Source organism: Elgaria multicarinata, chromosome 3 (assembly GCF_023053635.1).
Source record: "Elgaria multicarinata webbii isolate HBS135686 ecotype San Diego chromosome 3, rElgMul1.1.pri, whole genome shotgun sequence".
Taxonomy (NCBI): Eukaryota; Metazoa; Chordata; class Lepidosauria; order Squamata; family Anguidae; genus Elgaria; species Elgaria multicarinata.
In genome coordinates this window covers 105,386,849-105,402,049 of record NC_086173.1, presented here as the reverse complement: position 1 = coordinate 105,402,049, position 15,201 = coordinate 105,386,849, and the positions used below count along the sequence as shown (strand labels likewise).

General features: G+C 40.3%; 1 protein-coding gene across 2 annotated transcripts in view; it reads left to right on the top strand.

Annotated features, from left to right (window-relative positions):
- PBRM1 (polybromo 1) overlaps positions 1-15,201 on the top strand; it is a 61,196-nt gene that overhangs the window by 32,021 nt on the left and 13,974 nt on the right. For both annotated transcript variants that reach the window (XM_063121149.1, XM_063121150.1), the window contains 9 exons: positions 108-319; positions 1,515-1,700; positions 2,888-3,045; positions 5,412-5,678; positions 6,633-6,778; positions 6,993-7,150; positions 8,197-8,380; positions 10,138-10,348; positions 10,925-11,126. In XM_063121149.1, the coding sequence (XP_062977219.1) occupies positions 108-319; positions 1,515-1,700; positions 2,888-3,045; positions 5,412-5,678; positions 6,633-6,778; positions 6,993-7,150; positions 8,197-8,380; positions 10,138-10,348; positions 10,925-11,126 (1,724 nt within the window). The remainder of the gene's footprint in view (positions 1-107; positions 320-1,514; positions 1,701-2,887; positions 3,046-5,411; positions 5,679-6,632; positions 6,779-6,992; positions 7,151-8,196; positions 8,381-10,137; positions 10,349-10,924; positions 11,127-15,201) is intronic.

Below are 15,201 nucleotides of genomic sequence, written 5' to 3'. Positions count from 1 at the left end.
TCTGAATGGGGCCACTGAAATCTCACATTTGTCATGATGCACTCATGCTTAGACTATTATTGCCTTCTGTATGTTGTTGTTTTACACAGTTGCTCTTTTTCCTACAGGACGGATTCAGAGATTTATGAGGATGCAGTTGAACTTCAGCAGTTCTTTATCAAAATTCGTGACGAACTCTGCAAGAATGGTGAGATCCTATTATCGCCAGCCCTCAGCTATACTACCAAACATCTCCACAATGATGTAGAAAAAGAGAAGAAGGAAAAGCTCCCAAAGGAAATGGAGGAGGACAAACTCAAAAGGGAAGAGGAGAAGAGAGGTAATTGCATTTACTTTAAACAGCTGTACATTGTCGCTTTTCTTTTGGCATACATTCATTCAAACATGGAGATAGAGGTAGACCTTTATCCAGTGTTATCAATACTGCTGAAGAGGCTGGCCACTATGAGAATGAAGGGCAACTCATTTGTACAGTCGTGTGACACAGGAAGTCTCTTAAAAATGCCATGTTTGCCATTCAACTCACTGGATTGGCTTCACACACTCTGACAATAGACCAGAATTCAAAGGAAATAATTTTAAGTCTGGGGCAGGCAACAACATATCATAATACAAATCATACTGCAAATAAAACCTCCTCCTATTCCTCAACAGTTCAGTGCCGGTTTATTTGATTTGCCCCAAACAGTGCCTGATCCAACATCATGTGTTTTCAACCTCAAACTTCAAAGAATTGAAAATGACTTTAAAAAAAAGCTTGTTTTTTTTTTGTTTTCACTGTTGCTGGTTTATTTGTAGTACATTTATTTTAAAAGTGTAAAGTTGTTCCAGTTGCAGGGGAAACAGGCAGACACATTTTTATCCAATCAGTCTGTGGGCAACATTGCACTGCTGCAATATAGAATGCTTTAAAGGCTTCTCCAGATATTGCGGTGGATTAACACAGCTTTCAGTAAACCACTCAGATGATTTTGCCCCTGCATGTAACACCTTTTGTGAGAGAATTGCTGTTTACTAAAACTGCAAACCCAAGTTCCTGAAAAACTGCAATTCTTGCACGCAATGTTGTATTCTGGGTGTGGTGATTGTGTCACAGATAACTGTAATTGCTGCAAGGAATGTCCATTGCTAGACTGTCGCTATTTAGAATGCACTGCCAAGTGTAAAGTGCTTTCCTTCTGCTCTTCCTCCCCTGCCCCCCCCAAAAAAGAAGGGGGAAGCTTTGGAGGTTATGTGTTCACCCATGTCAGTGCTCAGCACATGGTTCCTGCAACTGGGAAGAAAGCTGTTCCCCTCTTCCTGGTTCATCAAGACTAACCCCTTTCCCTTGCAACACATGGGGATGGGGATATTGCTTGATATGGCTGGTGCCAGTAAAACTCTAGGAGGAAACAGTTGCCCTGCACAGAAAAGGCCCTTAGTGTACACAGTGTTACAAGGGAAGTTAGTCTTTAAGGGTCTTTAAACTAACTGTATATCATTTGCAATGTGTGTGTTTTTTTATGTTGAATAAGAAGCTGAAAAGAGTGAAGATACTTCTGGAGGATCAGGACTGTCTAGCTTACACAGGACATATAGCCAAGATTGTAGCTTTAAGAACAGCATGTATCATGTTGGAGATTATGTCTATGTTGAACCTGCAGAAGCCAATTTGCAACCTCATATAGTCTGTATTGAACGACTGTGGGAAGATTCGGCTGGTAAGGAAGATTCCTATAGTAATTTATAATGTGTGTGTCGTTGGCTAACTGTCCTACACCCTGAAATATCCTATTGTTAACATACAGTAGTATGTATTTCTTTAGGTGGTAAACATGACTGTGACATTTCCCTAATAGGCGGGTAGATTTTGGAAATTGTTTGGTGCAAGGAAAGCACTTGGCTGGTCTTGGGCTGGGCCCTCCTCTTCTATTTCCTTGGAGTCAACTAGAGAGGGGAAAAACCTCCATTCCAGTCTGCCTGTCTGACTCCGCCCCCAGGGCAAGGGGGCTGGGCTGGGCTGAGGCACAAGCAGTGGCGTGGCTGAGCCACAAGCATGGAGCCGCATCATTAGGTAGCTAATGCCCACCTACCTGAAACCCCCCCTTCCCTTAGCATCCCTCTGAGGCCAGGGGGTCACGTCCATCTCTCTCTCTCTCTCTCTCTCTCTCTCACACACACACACACACTGCTGTTGTGATTGTTGTGCGTGGCGTAGTGGCTAGAGTGTTGGACTGGGAGTTGGGAGACCTGGGTTCTAGTCCCCACTCAGTCATGGAAACCCACTGAGTGACTTTGGGCCAGTCACAGACTCTCAGCCCAACCTACCTCACAGGGTTATTGCTGTGAGGATAAAAATGGAGAGGAGGAGAGGATTATGTACACCGCCTTCGGTTCCTTGGAGGAAAAAAGGTGGGACATAAATACAACAAATAAATAAAATAAATGTGGAGTGGAGTTGTACTAATACACCTGTTGATTCTTCCCTGCAGCATCGTTAATGACAACAGATATCTCTGCCCTCCCCTGACCCCCATACCTACTCTGAACTTAAGCTTTTTTTACTCAACAGTAAAGTTTTTTCTTTGGAGGTATGTGCAGTCCCAATGCTCGAGCACTCATTTAGCTCATAAAGAAAGCTTTAAAGAGAAACATGGCTATTCTCCTCCAGTTTCCTCCTAACTGGCCCAATATTTTGTGTGTCTTGGTTTTAAAAATAAAAATACCCCCAAAACTAGTTCTTCAATGGCTATGCACTGCTTCCATGCAAAATTTCAGATACCAATCAGAATTACTTCAGGTGTTTGCCTGACATGAGAAGTTTTTTCAAATTAGCTTATATTGAATCATAATTGTTTTGTATCACACAGTGAAAGAATAGAGAAACTAAACTGTCTCTTGTTTTTAGGGGAAAAATGGCTGTATGGCTGCTGGTTTTATCGACCAAATGAAACATTCCATCTTGCTACCAGGAAGTTTTTGGAGAAAGAAGTGTTTAAAAGTGATTATTACAACAAAATTCCTGTGAACAAAATTCTAGGCAAATGTGTGGTCATGTTTGTTAAGGTGAGAAGAGGCTAAGTGGACTGTTACGCTGAAACTGATTTTATGCTGCTTTTAAAATTTTTAAAGGTATCTGGGTGAAAAAGACCACTAGTGTTTTCTTGTGATAGTGTTTATTTTATGTTTTGCTACATACCTCCCAACAGTCTCTATAATAGTGAACTCAGTGGTGAAAAGCTTTTCAATTTGGAAGCAAAACAACCCCCTCTCCCCCCCCCCCCAAAAAAATAAGGGAACATCTTCTACTTAGGGGATTCCCTAGGTAGGTGGTTATCTAGATATTTGTAAACTAAAAGGACAACAGATTTTCAAAATCCTCAAGAGTAGCATGGTTGGGACCTGTGGGGTTCCAGACTTACAGAATGTTGAGCCTATAGAGATAGGAGGAGGTAAAGGATCTAAAACAGGTGGACCATGTGGGGGCCGCATATGATCCCTACAGCCCCCCAATGCACGTGCCTGTCACACACACCCCTCAAAAAAATTCAGGGAGACCAATTTTTGCAGCAGAATAACATCTAGAGCTGCTACAGAGTAACAAAAGGGCTAGCTTGTTTGTAAGCTGATCTTGATCCTTTTGGGACTCCATAACAGCCTCAGATGCTTCCCCTCCCCCTTGATTTTCTCTGTTTTGGCACCTGGTTGGGTGGGGAGGGAGGGTGCGAAAATAGCTTTCGGAGCTCCTGAGGTTTCCTACTCCTGGTCTGAAAGAACCAGAAATTAATCAGATAAGAGTCACACTATCCATTAGATAGAGCAGTTAAGATACAGAATGTTAAAAGAAAACGGGAAACGGAGGACAGAGCTAGAGGGAATTGGGCATTAGGATTGGAGGGGGTGGGATGTGTGCGATGAGCTTAAGAACTGTAAGGGATGTTTCAGAAAGAAAGGAAAAAGGGAGACCTTTCTCCCTTTGTGCTCTCTAGAATTGTAGCCAACACCCCACTATGTAGCTGTAAAATGCTCAAGTTTGGGGCTGACAACTCTCTAGTGCAGGGGCCTGGTTCCTGCTGCTCTCCAGATGTTTTGGACTACAGCTTCCATAATCCATAAACATTAGGCATGCTGACTGAAGCTTATGGGGGCTGTACTCCAAAACCTCCGGAGGGCTCTATATTTCCTGCCCCTGTTCTTGTGCTGTGTAGTACAGCAGGCGAAGGTCCGGGTGGGTGGGAGGAAAACACCCTTTATCCCTTCCCCATTTGTTCCCACCCCAGCAGACCTGAACAGCATTACAGCGCTCCTGTTCCAAGTTGCCCGGAGCGCTGAACAGGAACACTTCTCTTGTGGGCTGGTACATACATTGCAACGTTTGTGTCGCCAGTCCCATTTGTCGTAACTATTGTTATATAATGGTATACGGCAACAGACACACGCATGCTTCCAAGAATCTTGTTCATTAATGGTGTCTCTAAAAAGCTCTTATAGGCAATGAAACAGATATTTTATTTTAATTATTTCTGCTTCCGTTAAATGCTTGCAGTTCAACAAGACTAATAATGAGAGACAAAGACTTTCACCTCTCAAAAATGGTTTGATCTGTACCTTGGTTCCTGATTACCTGCTGTCGAAATCTCATGCTACAAATAAACCTAATGTAAATATTAAAATGAAGATTGTCTGCCTAGATATTCTAAAGAGAGAGGTCAAGTTTGCATTGAAACACTTTGGCCAGGAGCTGAAGTGGCTCATGGGCTTCTGCATGGGAGAATTGCTAGTTGTCCATTCCAGCCACCCTTTGCATTTCATGGGATGCTACTTCAGAAGTGGCCCTGACCTTTCGGAACGAGATAGGGCTGCTGCTGGAAGAGGAAAGCTCTTTGGATCTTGGCCTATGCGTTCTTCAAAAAAACAACACAACCCATATGACATGCTAAGAATAGCTAAAGGAATTTAATCACCATGATTAGATACTGACCAGGTTCATGCGACACGAGTGTGGTTAATAAGATACAGTGGCTTGTTAACCATCTCCTTGCATGCTGGCTGATTTCCCTAATTCTCTTTGAGGGGTGGGGCCTGTCATGACATCTGAACCCAGTGTGGGTGGTTGGCTGGCTGGGTGGTTAACAAACCACCCAGCCACCCTACAACAGACCATGGGTTCCGGATGGTTTGTTAACCACCCCAGCCACCCACCCTCATTGGATTCAGACATCACAATAACCTGTGCCCAGCAAGGGTAATTAGGAAAATCAGCTGGCACGTGACCAGCATGCACAGGGCTGGTTAACAAGCCCTCATATTAACCAGGATTGTTAACTACCCTCATGTTGTGCTAACCTGCTCACAGTTTCAGCAAATGCCAAACACTGGTTTATATGGTTCTTCTACTACCATTCAAATGATTATTTCTTTCCATTGGATAGGAGTATTTTAAGCTGTGTCCAGAAAACTTCAGAGATGAAGACGTCTATGTTTGTGAATCACGTTACTCTGCAAAAACAAAGTCCTTTAAGAAGATTAAATTGTGGACCATGCCAATTAGTTCTGTACGATTCGTCCCTCGAGACGTGCCCTTGCCTGTGGTTCGTGTTGCATCGGTGTTCGCTAATACAGACAAAGTCGATGAAGAAAAACATATTGAAACATCGGAGGAAAACAAAGTGGGGGACAATATCCTTAGTCTTGAGAAGGTATATAAGAAAGAATTGGCCGTTCAAATGAAAGTATCAGTGCTTTGACTCTTTTGCTCATCTTTGGCTATGTCGGTAGGTTTTAAAACCGGTTTATCAGTGTAGGAATCAGTAGTTGCTGCTTCTACTTGTTACAGTTACAGTTTATTTATTTCAGTCATGGACCAGCACAGCAGAAAACATCATCAGCACTAAAATTAGAAAACCCTGACAAGATGCATACAATAAAATACATGCATAAAATACATAAAATACATTCATAAAAACACAGCAGTCTCGGCCTAAATCTAAAATGCAATAAAACACTTCAACATCAATTTCCGTTGGCTTATGGCAACCGCACAAAAACTGACCACTTTTAGAGTAACCTGAGGATTCTGATCTGATAGGAGACGTTTTAAGTAGTATTCATCTGATCTACTGGGAGTTCGTTGCAAGATAGGGTTTATAAATGTTTGGCACAAATCTTGGTAAAAGGAGCAATACAGCAGAACATGGCCTACTGTTTCCACTTTACCCATCTCACAGGGGCAAACCTGTTCTTGATAGGGTATATTTCCAAACCTTCCGTCCAAAACGGCTGAACATTAAACCTGGCCAGAGTGAACGCTTTCCTGAAAAATCATTTCTGATTTGTACCTGGATCTCCTATTAATTTCAATGGAAGGAGCCACCTCTGTGTGCAGAGGGATAAGAGTACAAAAGTATCTCCCACCCAGAAGTAAAGGAGGAAGACTTTGCATGCATTGGAGCTCTGGGTGGACATCAGAGTCCCTATATATTCAAGTAGCCTCTGGATGGGGCTAGGCAAACTCCTGATCTACCAGCTTCATTAATATTAGTTGCATTAGTTGTGAACCGCCCAGAGAGCTTCGGCTATTGGGCGGTATAAAAATGTAATAAATAAATAAATAAATAACTTCCACAAGTTCTTACATCTCTATTTCTTTACAGGATAAAGAAGATGTTCCAGTAGAAATGTCAAATGGAGAACCTGGCTGTCACTACTATGAACAGCTTTGTTACAATGATATGTGGGTGAAGGTTGGGGATTGCGTATTCATAAAATCGCATGGCTTAGTCCGACCAAGAGTTGGCAGGTATACTCTGTGTGTGTGTGTGTGTGTGTGTGTGTGTGTGTGTGTGTGTGTGCACCACTGTATTAATATACTTGCATAACTTCAATATGTTTCAAGATTTATGTGTACAAAAGCAAAAGGTGAATAAAACCATCATGGAGTAAAGTAATTGAGGGGAACTGTTAAAATTTGGATGGAGCTTGTCTTGAAGCAGTGACTTGTCTGTGTTTTTCAGAATAGAAAAAATGTGGGTAAGAGATGGAGCCGCCTATTTCTTTGGTCCAATCTTTATACATCCAGAGGAAACTGAACATGAACCAACTAAAATGTTCTACAAGAAGGAAGTATTTTTGAGTAACCTGGAAGAGACCTGTCCCATGACATGCATTCTTGGTAACTGAACATATTGATCACATTTGCTAATTGTTGTGTTTTGAACCCTACATTTAAAATACCAGTTCGACTCTGACATTTCCTTGGCTTTTTAATGCTTTTGCTATTGTTTTATATCAAAGTTTGGGGTACATAACTAGGGTTTGGGATACATGATTAGTAAACCTGAGTGTCTGCTACAAGATGAATGCTTGAATAATAACAGTTCTGTACTTTTTTAAAAAATCATTTTTATTCTTCTGGAACTGGTAAGAGGGGAGAAGGAATGCTCTGAAAGCCACTAGGTTCTTTGCTAGTGAAGTGCTTTTTATAATACTAGCACTTACCTCGGATAATATGGGACACAAGTAGCTGGAGAGTAACCTTACCAGCTGCTTCTGACTCAAACTACCTATATCACAGTATTGCCAATTTCACGAGAAGTAAAAATGTTGCATACTTGTGTTTTTAATTGTTTAGAACTGTTTTTAAGTGAGTTGTTTATTTGAAATGAAATCGGCTGTGAAAGGCGGAGGAGAGCCCTGTATTTGTCATAGGGTGTTCATTGCCCCAATCCTGCAAGGGAGGTAAATGATTCTGTTCTATTTGTATGTGACAAGAACCCACCTTTTTAAAAATAATAATTGTGGGGTTGTCATGAATGAAGCAGTGTGCTAGTGCACGCTGCCCGATCACTCCTGTTTGCAGCGAGATCAGCTAACCAAACGAACCAAAGAAAGAATTCCAAAACAAACTGAAATAGGCCAGTGTATGCAGCCAATTCAGATTTGTATCTGCAGCATGATGCTCGTTTGGTATTCCTTGAACTTGCTGGATGTGTCTGCTAATGATTATGGGGATCCATGTTCCCATCGTGAACCACTAGTTGCATTCAACACACATGACTAGAGAGGAGGGGGTTCATTTCTGCCACTGTTGGCTGTGTGTGCTGAGTCAGTATTTTCCCATGAACCTTTTAATATTTTAAAACCTGCAGGCCCGTTACAAAATTTCATGTTAGAGCTATTAGTGGGGGAAACGTTGCTACTTACTCTTCTCTCTTGCAGGAAAGTGTGCTGTGTTGTCTTTCAAAGACTTCCTCTCCTGTAGGCCAACTGAGATTACGGAAAATGATGTTCTCCTCTGTGAAAGCCGCTATAACGAAAGTGACAAACAGATGAAGAAATTTAAGGGACTGAAAAGATTTTCTCTTTCTGCAAAAGTAGTAGATGATGAAATTTACTATTTCAGGTAAAGTATGTTTTTTAATCATAGATCACAGATATGGGGATGCTCATTTGATTTGATAAGAGATGGTGTGGGGAATCCCTTGGTAAAATTTAATATTAACTGAAACGTCTTATCCGTTGAACTCTGATTTTGAGCCTGGACTTGGTAAGCTTCTAAAAGAGTAATAAGAGTGATCCTGAACATACAGAAATAGCAGGGTACCTTCTATACATAGGTTATGGGACAGTTGCCAAGATCATTTTATAGATGCAGGCCCTATTCACACAAAATAGCGACAGATTGTGGGTTAATTAACAGTGTGCAAGCCTCTTCTGCTTTGCATAATCAACCCAAAGTTAATTCAAGAACTAATCGTAGGTTAACTGTGGGTTGTTTAAACCACAAACAATCCATAGTGTCCATGTTTGGACATGACGTGACAACCAACGATTGGGCCATTCGGAAGCTGATTATGCAAAGCAGAAGCAGTTCGCAACCTGATAAATTGTTGATTAATTAACCTGTGATTTGCTGTCATTACATGCAAACACGATCATAGCCGCCTTGTAACAAGTCCAACTGTTAGCCTGCCAACGGCAGCATGTGTTCTCAGATTGGCAGCCACTTTCCAGGGGTTCAGGCAGAGGTATTTCCCAGGTGTCTCTCTGAGAGATTCCTTTAATTTGAAATGCCAGGGATTAAACCTGGGACTTCATACATACATAATGCACGTATTTATTCACAACTTTGTATTTTATGTAGACAATGGTGAAGATGAATATGGCCATTTATTTTTAACTTCTAAAAGCAAGATGTTTTCTTTTTAATAAATATTGCCACACTAAACCATACGTTTTGGTAACAGATTTCTGTTCAAAGGAATGTGCACTTGGGAAGAAATATGTAACATAAAACCACTTTGTGAAAAAACTTATGTGTGTCTTACTATTAGATAAATTAATTACACTACTAATTATGTTTAGTATAAGCAGACCAAAGCCATTCCGTTACGAAAGCCATTCTGTTCTATGTGGTCTGTAGTTGGGGATTATAATAGTGAGGTTAGAAGAAAATTACATGCAAAAATTATAAGCAAGTGACAATTGTTTTACTGATTTATTACATTTCTATACTGCCCAATAGCCGAAGCTCTTAAATGTTGTTTACAACCCCCACCACCTTGTGTGTGAACCGCCCAGGGAGCTTCGGCTATTGAGCGGGATAAAACTGCAATAAATAAATATAAACTCAGGATAACACTTGATGCATCTAATGAAGAGGGCTGGAGTCTGTGAAAGCTTATGTCATGATAAATTATTAGTCTTTAATGTGTCTTTTGCCACAACAGACAAATTGTTGTTGTTGTTACTACTACTACTACTACATTTATAACCTGCCTTTTTCTTCTTGAAAGGAAACCAAGGTGGCTTACATTTGTCCTCCTCTCCATTTTATCTTCACAAAAGCCCTGTGAGGTAGGTTAGGTTAAGGATCAGTGATTGGCCCAAAGTCACCAACTGAGCTTGGTGATTGAGTGGGGACTAGAACCCAGATCTCCCTAGTCCCAGTCAGCCTCCCCCTCTGGAAATTATTTTGGTGCAATTTCAGAACTGAGTTAAAAAAGAACAACACAGGGGCTTACTCTTTCTTTTTGAAAATTCAACTTCCACTCAATATAATACTTATTGTAAAGTAGCAGAATTTTGGAACAATATGTTGTGCAGAGAGGAGTTTTATTCTTATGGGATTTTTTGTTTGTTTGCTTGTTTGTATTTTAGGAAACCCATAGTTCCTCAGAAGGAGCCATCTCCACTTCTGGAAAAAAAGATTCAGCAGCTAGAAGCAAAATTTGCTGAGCTGGAAGGAGGTGATGAAGAGATTGAAGAGATCGGGGAAGAGGAAGGTGAAGTGACAGAAGCACCAACGATGCCTCAGCTTCAGACTCCACTCTCTAATGAATTGGATATAATGCCATATACTCCACCACAGGTAACATTATTTACTGGTGAAATGTTTCTTTTTCTCTGTCTTTGCTTACAAGACAAGTATTTTGGGCCCATAGTGAGCTGTATGCAACTCCACATACTGTAAACTCCACATACTGTAAACTTGCTTTTCTCAATTATTTTGTCAATATAGAGAGGATAGTAGCCAGTTTTGAAGCACATGCTACCATTTAAACTTGGGGAAATTGGGAGTTGCGCTTTAGCACAAGAGCAGTGCTATGAGGCATGTAAATGAAAGCCCACGGTTGTATACTTTGCTGGATTGTTGCTATCTCTAGGAAGTCCTAAAGATCAATTTGGAATAATTTAAACTAACACCAGATATAGTTGAGTCCTGCAAAGGGTTTGTAAATCCTAGGGACCAGCAACCAATTCCTAACTATGGTAGCCAGATACCTGCATTTTTTTCCAGCCATCCATACGCTATTTGAAAACTATCCAAGACTGTTATCAGCTTAAAACTATGACTGTGCAGAAGCAAAGCTTAGAAACTGAGGTTCTCTGGTCTTCACGTGTTAACTTCCTATGCATTTATGACCATAATTATTTTTGCCCATAGTCTACTCCCAAGTCTACCAAGGGCAGCGTAAAGAAGGAAGGATCGAAAAGGAAGATCAATATGAGCGGTTACATCCTATTTAGTAGTGAGATGAGAGCTGTTATTAAAGCTCAGCACCCGGACTATTCCTTTGGAGAGCTCAGTAGACTTGTTGGAACAGAGTGGAGAAACTTGGAAGCAACCAAAAAAGCAGAGTATGAAGGTAAATTAAAAGTGTAATGGTGTGAAAAGCTTTCTGCCTTTCCCTTTCAGAAAAAATGCAGTGTCCTTTGAGAACAAGCAAGTCATATTTCCATCCTTGAAACTTTAAGTCAATCTTCCCGAAAGTGGTGCCCTCCAGCATGGGCAATGCTGTCTGGAAATAATGGGAGTTGGAGTCCATCAAATCTGGAGGGAACCAGGTTGGGGAAGTCGTCTTTAAGTGATCACGTCATTGATTCGGCCTTGTTATGTACTAAGAAATTTAGTGGTGATGAAACCTCTGGTACTGGTTGGCTGACCTGACATGCTGTCATAGAGGGGCAGGTAGGAAGCATAGACATAGGGTCCCAGGAAAGGGGGAGGCAGGGGCCTGAAAAAGATGTAACCCAAGGGAAACAAGTGGGTTTTAAAAGAGGAGGTTAGGGAGAAGAACGCGATAAAAACAAGGCCAAAAGGAAGCATAAAAGAGGAGAAGGAAAACTGGAAAGGAGAAATAACAGAGAGAATATGTGAACCTGGCCAGGAGCTGCAGAGAGGGAGAAATCTGAAGTTCATATATTGATTTGAAACAGCCAGCCCAAATCTTCAATAACAGGCTTCTAGTACATGTAGAAAGGAGAAGTTAATTCAGTATTAAGAATGCTGATATGTAGGAGATGATGGTGGCCTGTAAAAAGGATCCAGTTCAAAGCACTCAAAGAAGATTAAAGCAAGGAAATATGTGGCTTGTTTATTTTTTTTATTTATTTATTTTACTACTTTTTTTTTACACTTTCTTTCCATTAATTATGGCCAAGGTGGCTAACAACAATAAAACCTACAATTCACTAAATACTTGAAGTTCACTTCCGCAGAGTAATTATATATGTATTTATTTGCTACATGAAACAGTGGACTGCAACTTGATGAAACTCAGCATTATCTTTAGTTAACAATTGATTTCTTGGACTACTGCATTTGGCCACTGAACCCTCACAAATTTGCTCTTATTTCTTTATCTCATAATTATAATTCTTCTCTTTGATCAGCATAACAGACTATTCGGACTGAACTCTGTCATCGGGGATCATCTTGTTATGTTTGCTTGTGTGTTTTAAACTTTGGACTTACTGTATTATTTCTTTGCATACTGGAATAGTAGACAGGTCATTTAGTTCCCTTTTTCAAACTGTTGTTCCTTTGTAGAACTAAAACTAAGACAATATGTCTCTGAAATATTTCAAAGCAAAAGTGTTGGGTTCCCCTCTGAGCTTATCTTTGGAATCATAACCATCTCCAATGTGACTTTGGTCCCTTTTATTTCCCTTGGGAATGCACTATGGTATTAAAATACATAACTGGGAGCTTTAAAATATTTTCACCTATCTCCTGTTTTAACTTGATTGCAACTTTCCAGTCTCTGGGTTGGATCCAGACTCAATGATACTTAGAGTAGAGGCATTGAAATAATTGGGACTTAGCTTAGTAATGAATATCAATGGCTACTAGTCCTGATAGCTATGTGCTACCTCCAGTATCAGAAGCGATATGCCTACGTACACTAATTGCTGGGGAACATGTGTGGGAGGGCTGTTGCACTCATGTCCTGCTTGTGGGCTTCCTATAGACAGCTGGTTGGCCACCATGTAGACTAAATAGACCCTTGGTCTGATCCATCATGACTCTTCTTAATGATTAACTTAAATCCCATTGATTTCTGTGGCTCTACTTGAAGTATGACTAAGTCTGGATTGACTTGAAGCTATTTGTCAAAACCAGTTTTTTTTTTTTTCGTTCTAGATGGGGATGTGAATGGAGATGTTAGTCAAAATAAAGTAATTTATTCTGTTTTATACCTTTTTGTATGAACAGATTTGTGGACGCAAGAAAAACTATTCCATGTGTAGGTACATTAAAAATTGGAAAACATTTTATTTCCTCCTTAGATAGCTTTTATATACAATCCTATAGGATTTATGCATCAATACATATTTGCATTAAGTGAGGTACCTGGTTTTCGATACCCCCTTGAGTTTAAATCATTTAAAACTGTGAGAAGGTTATATAAAAATGTCCTATAACCAAAAGTGATGCATTACAAGTTTCACTACTAAACAAAATAATTAGTAAATATATTCAAACAAAAGTTTGTTAATATGCAAAATGAAGTCTCAAAGGAAGAGCCTTTTCAGGGGCCAGGTTTGCACGATCACAGGAGTAAAAGAAGCCATCATGGCTTCTCCCCCTGACTCCATGGGGGTCAGTTGTTTGCATAATTACCTGTGCTGCAGCATGTATTGGCGTGATGTCCAAACCTGGTGCAAGGTGGGGTTAGCTTCGTGCCAACCCTACAATCCCTACTGCACAATGGCCCTGTTCAGAAGACACCTTAAACCATGGATTTAACCATGGTGGTTAAGCCAGAAAGCCAGGCTGTGTTCAGAAGACACCTTAAACCATGGCTGAATAGGGCCTTTAGCTTTATTCACCGTGGTCAAACCCATGGTTTAAGGTGTCTTCTGAACAGGGCCATTTTGGGTTGCAGGGTGGGTATGAAGTCAGTCCCACTGCGGTGCATACTGGGTTTGAACAAAATGCCCACCCGTGCTGCAGCATGGGTAATTATGTGATCAGCAAGTGAGCATTTGACAGAGGGAGGGGAAGAAAGCCATGATGACTTCTTTTACCCCTGCAATTGTGTGAACCCAGAAACTCTATCCCAGTGTTTGCAAGCCCTGGTCAAGGATTTGGGGTTGGGTTTGCTGACAGTGAAACTCACAAGCTTAGCTCCTATGTCTGCTCACTGTTGTTGGATTGTTCTGTCAATATTGCAAGATTTTCTTCTCTTGTCTGCTAACATCTAGCACAAACCTTTTAGGACAGAGCCATTGCTAAAATGATGGCTGTTATTTTGCTGGTTATAGTCCTAATTCAAGCCTCCAAAATTAACATGAGAAAAGAAATGTTTATCCAATGAGAACATTTGAAGATGTGCTCCAGTGTGGTGCTTTTCTTTAAACCTAAAAAAAAAAAAAATCTTCCAGATCTCTCGTTTTTCATAGATAAAACAATATCAATCATCTCCTTGCCTTCTGACCTTGTTTTAAGGGATTTTGTATTCTAACATAAATCATACATTGTATGCTTAAACCTGTATAAGCATAAGAAACTTTCATGTATCCATACCTGTATAATCTAGATTATTTCTTATTCTGAACATGTTTTATTTCTACTAAAGCAGCATAGCTGTGTTTTTTCTTAATTAGTTGTATTATGGCTTCTATTTCTATCTCAGATCAAAAGAAATGCAGGGCGGGAGCCCAGGGCTTTCATGTTTGTTAACAATAAAGAAATAGTCCTTTTGACAACTGAGGCATTTGAAATGGTTTACTAGGAAATAAATCTCCTGATAGCTTTATATGTTCTATCTCATTATTTTGTAATTTTTTTGTCGTTTATTGTGGAAACAACAGAAATAGATGAGAACAATTCCTTTACAGGTGTAGAAATTGCCATCTGATCAGATTTTGTTCTGTTTAGCAAACATCTATTTCTCATGGTAGCAGTAAGAAACTTGTTTAGGCATTTAGAAATTATCAGATGCATGGTACTTAAGTTATCAAATATCTGACATCTAGTGTGTTATGATTAAAACCTAAAAATAAAAGTGCTGAAAGTTTAAAATAGGGGTTTCCTCCAAATTAATGTGTGTGTTTTTCAAACACAGACAGCCTGTTTTCATGGCGGGGGAGGGGGGACATGCAAAGATTGCACTTTTTGTTTCTTTTGACAGCCCTTCCAACTGTGGCAATGTTAGCCATTTTAGGGTAGGCAGATAATGCCATTCTGTTATATTTTGATCACTTTTTCTCATCTCCAGCCCCAGTACTATTGCGTCCTCTGGGCAAGACTGTTGAAAAAGGCTGTACAGCTCATTTACACTGGAACTCTATACACTCGTATAGAATGAATCTAGAGCTAATGGGCTGTGGATTGCAGCTGTGGTGCTTAGTATCATTTACACTAGACTATCTTGTGTTCCTGCCATTAAATTTCGTAGACAACAAAGACAGGAAACCTCCTGGTGCACATTCAGT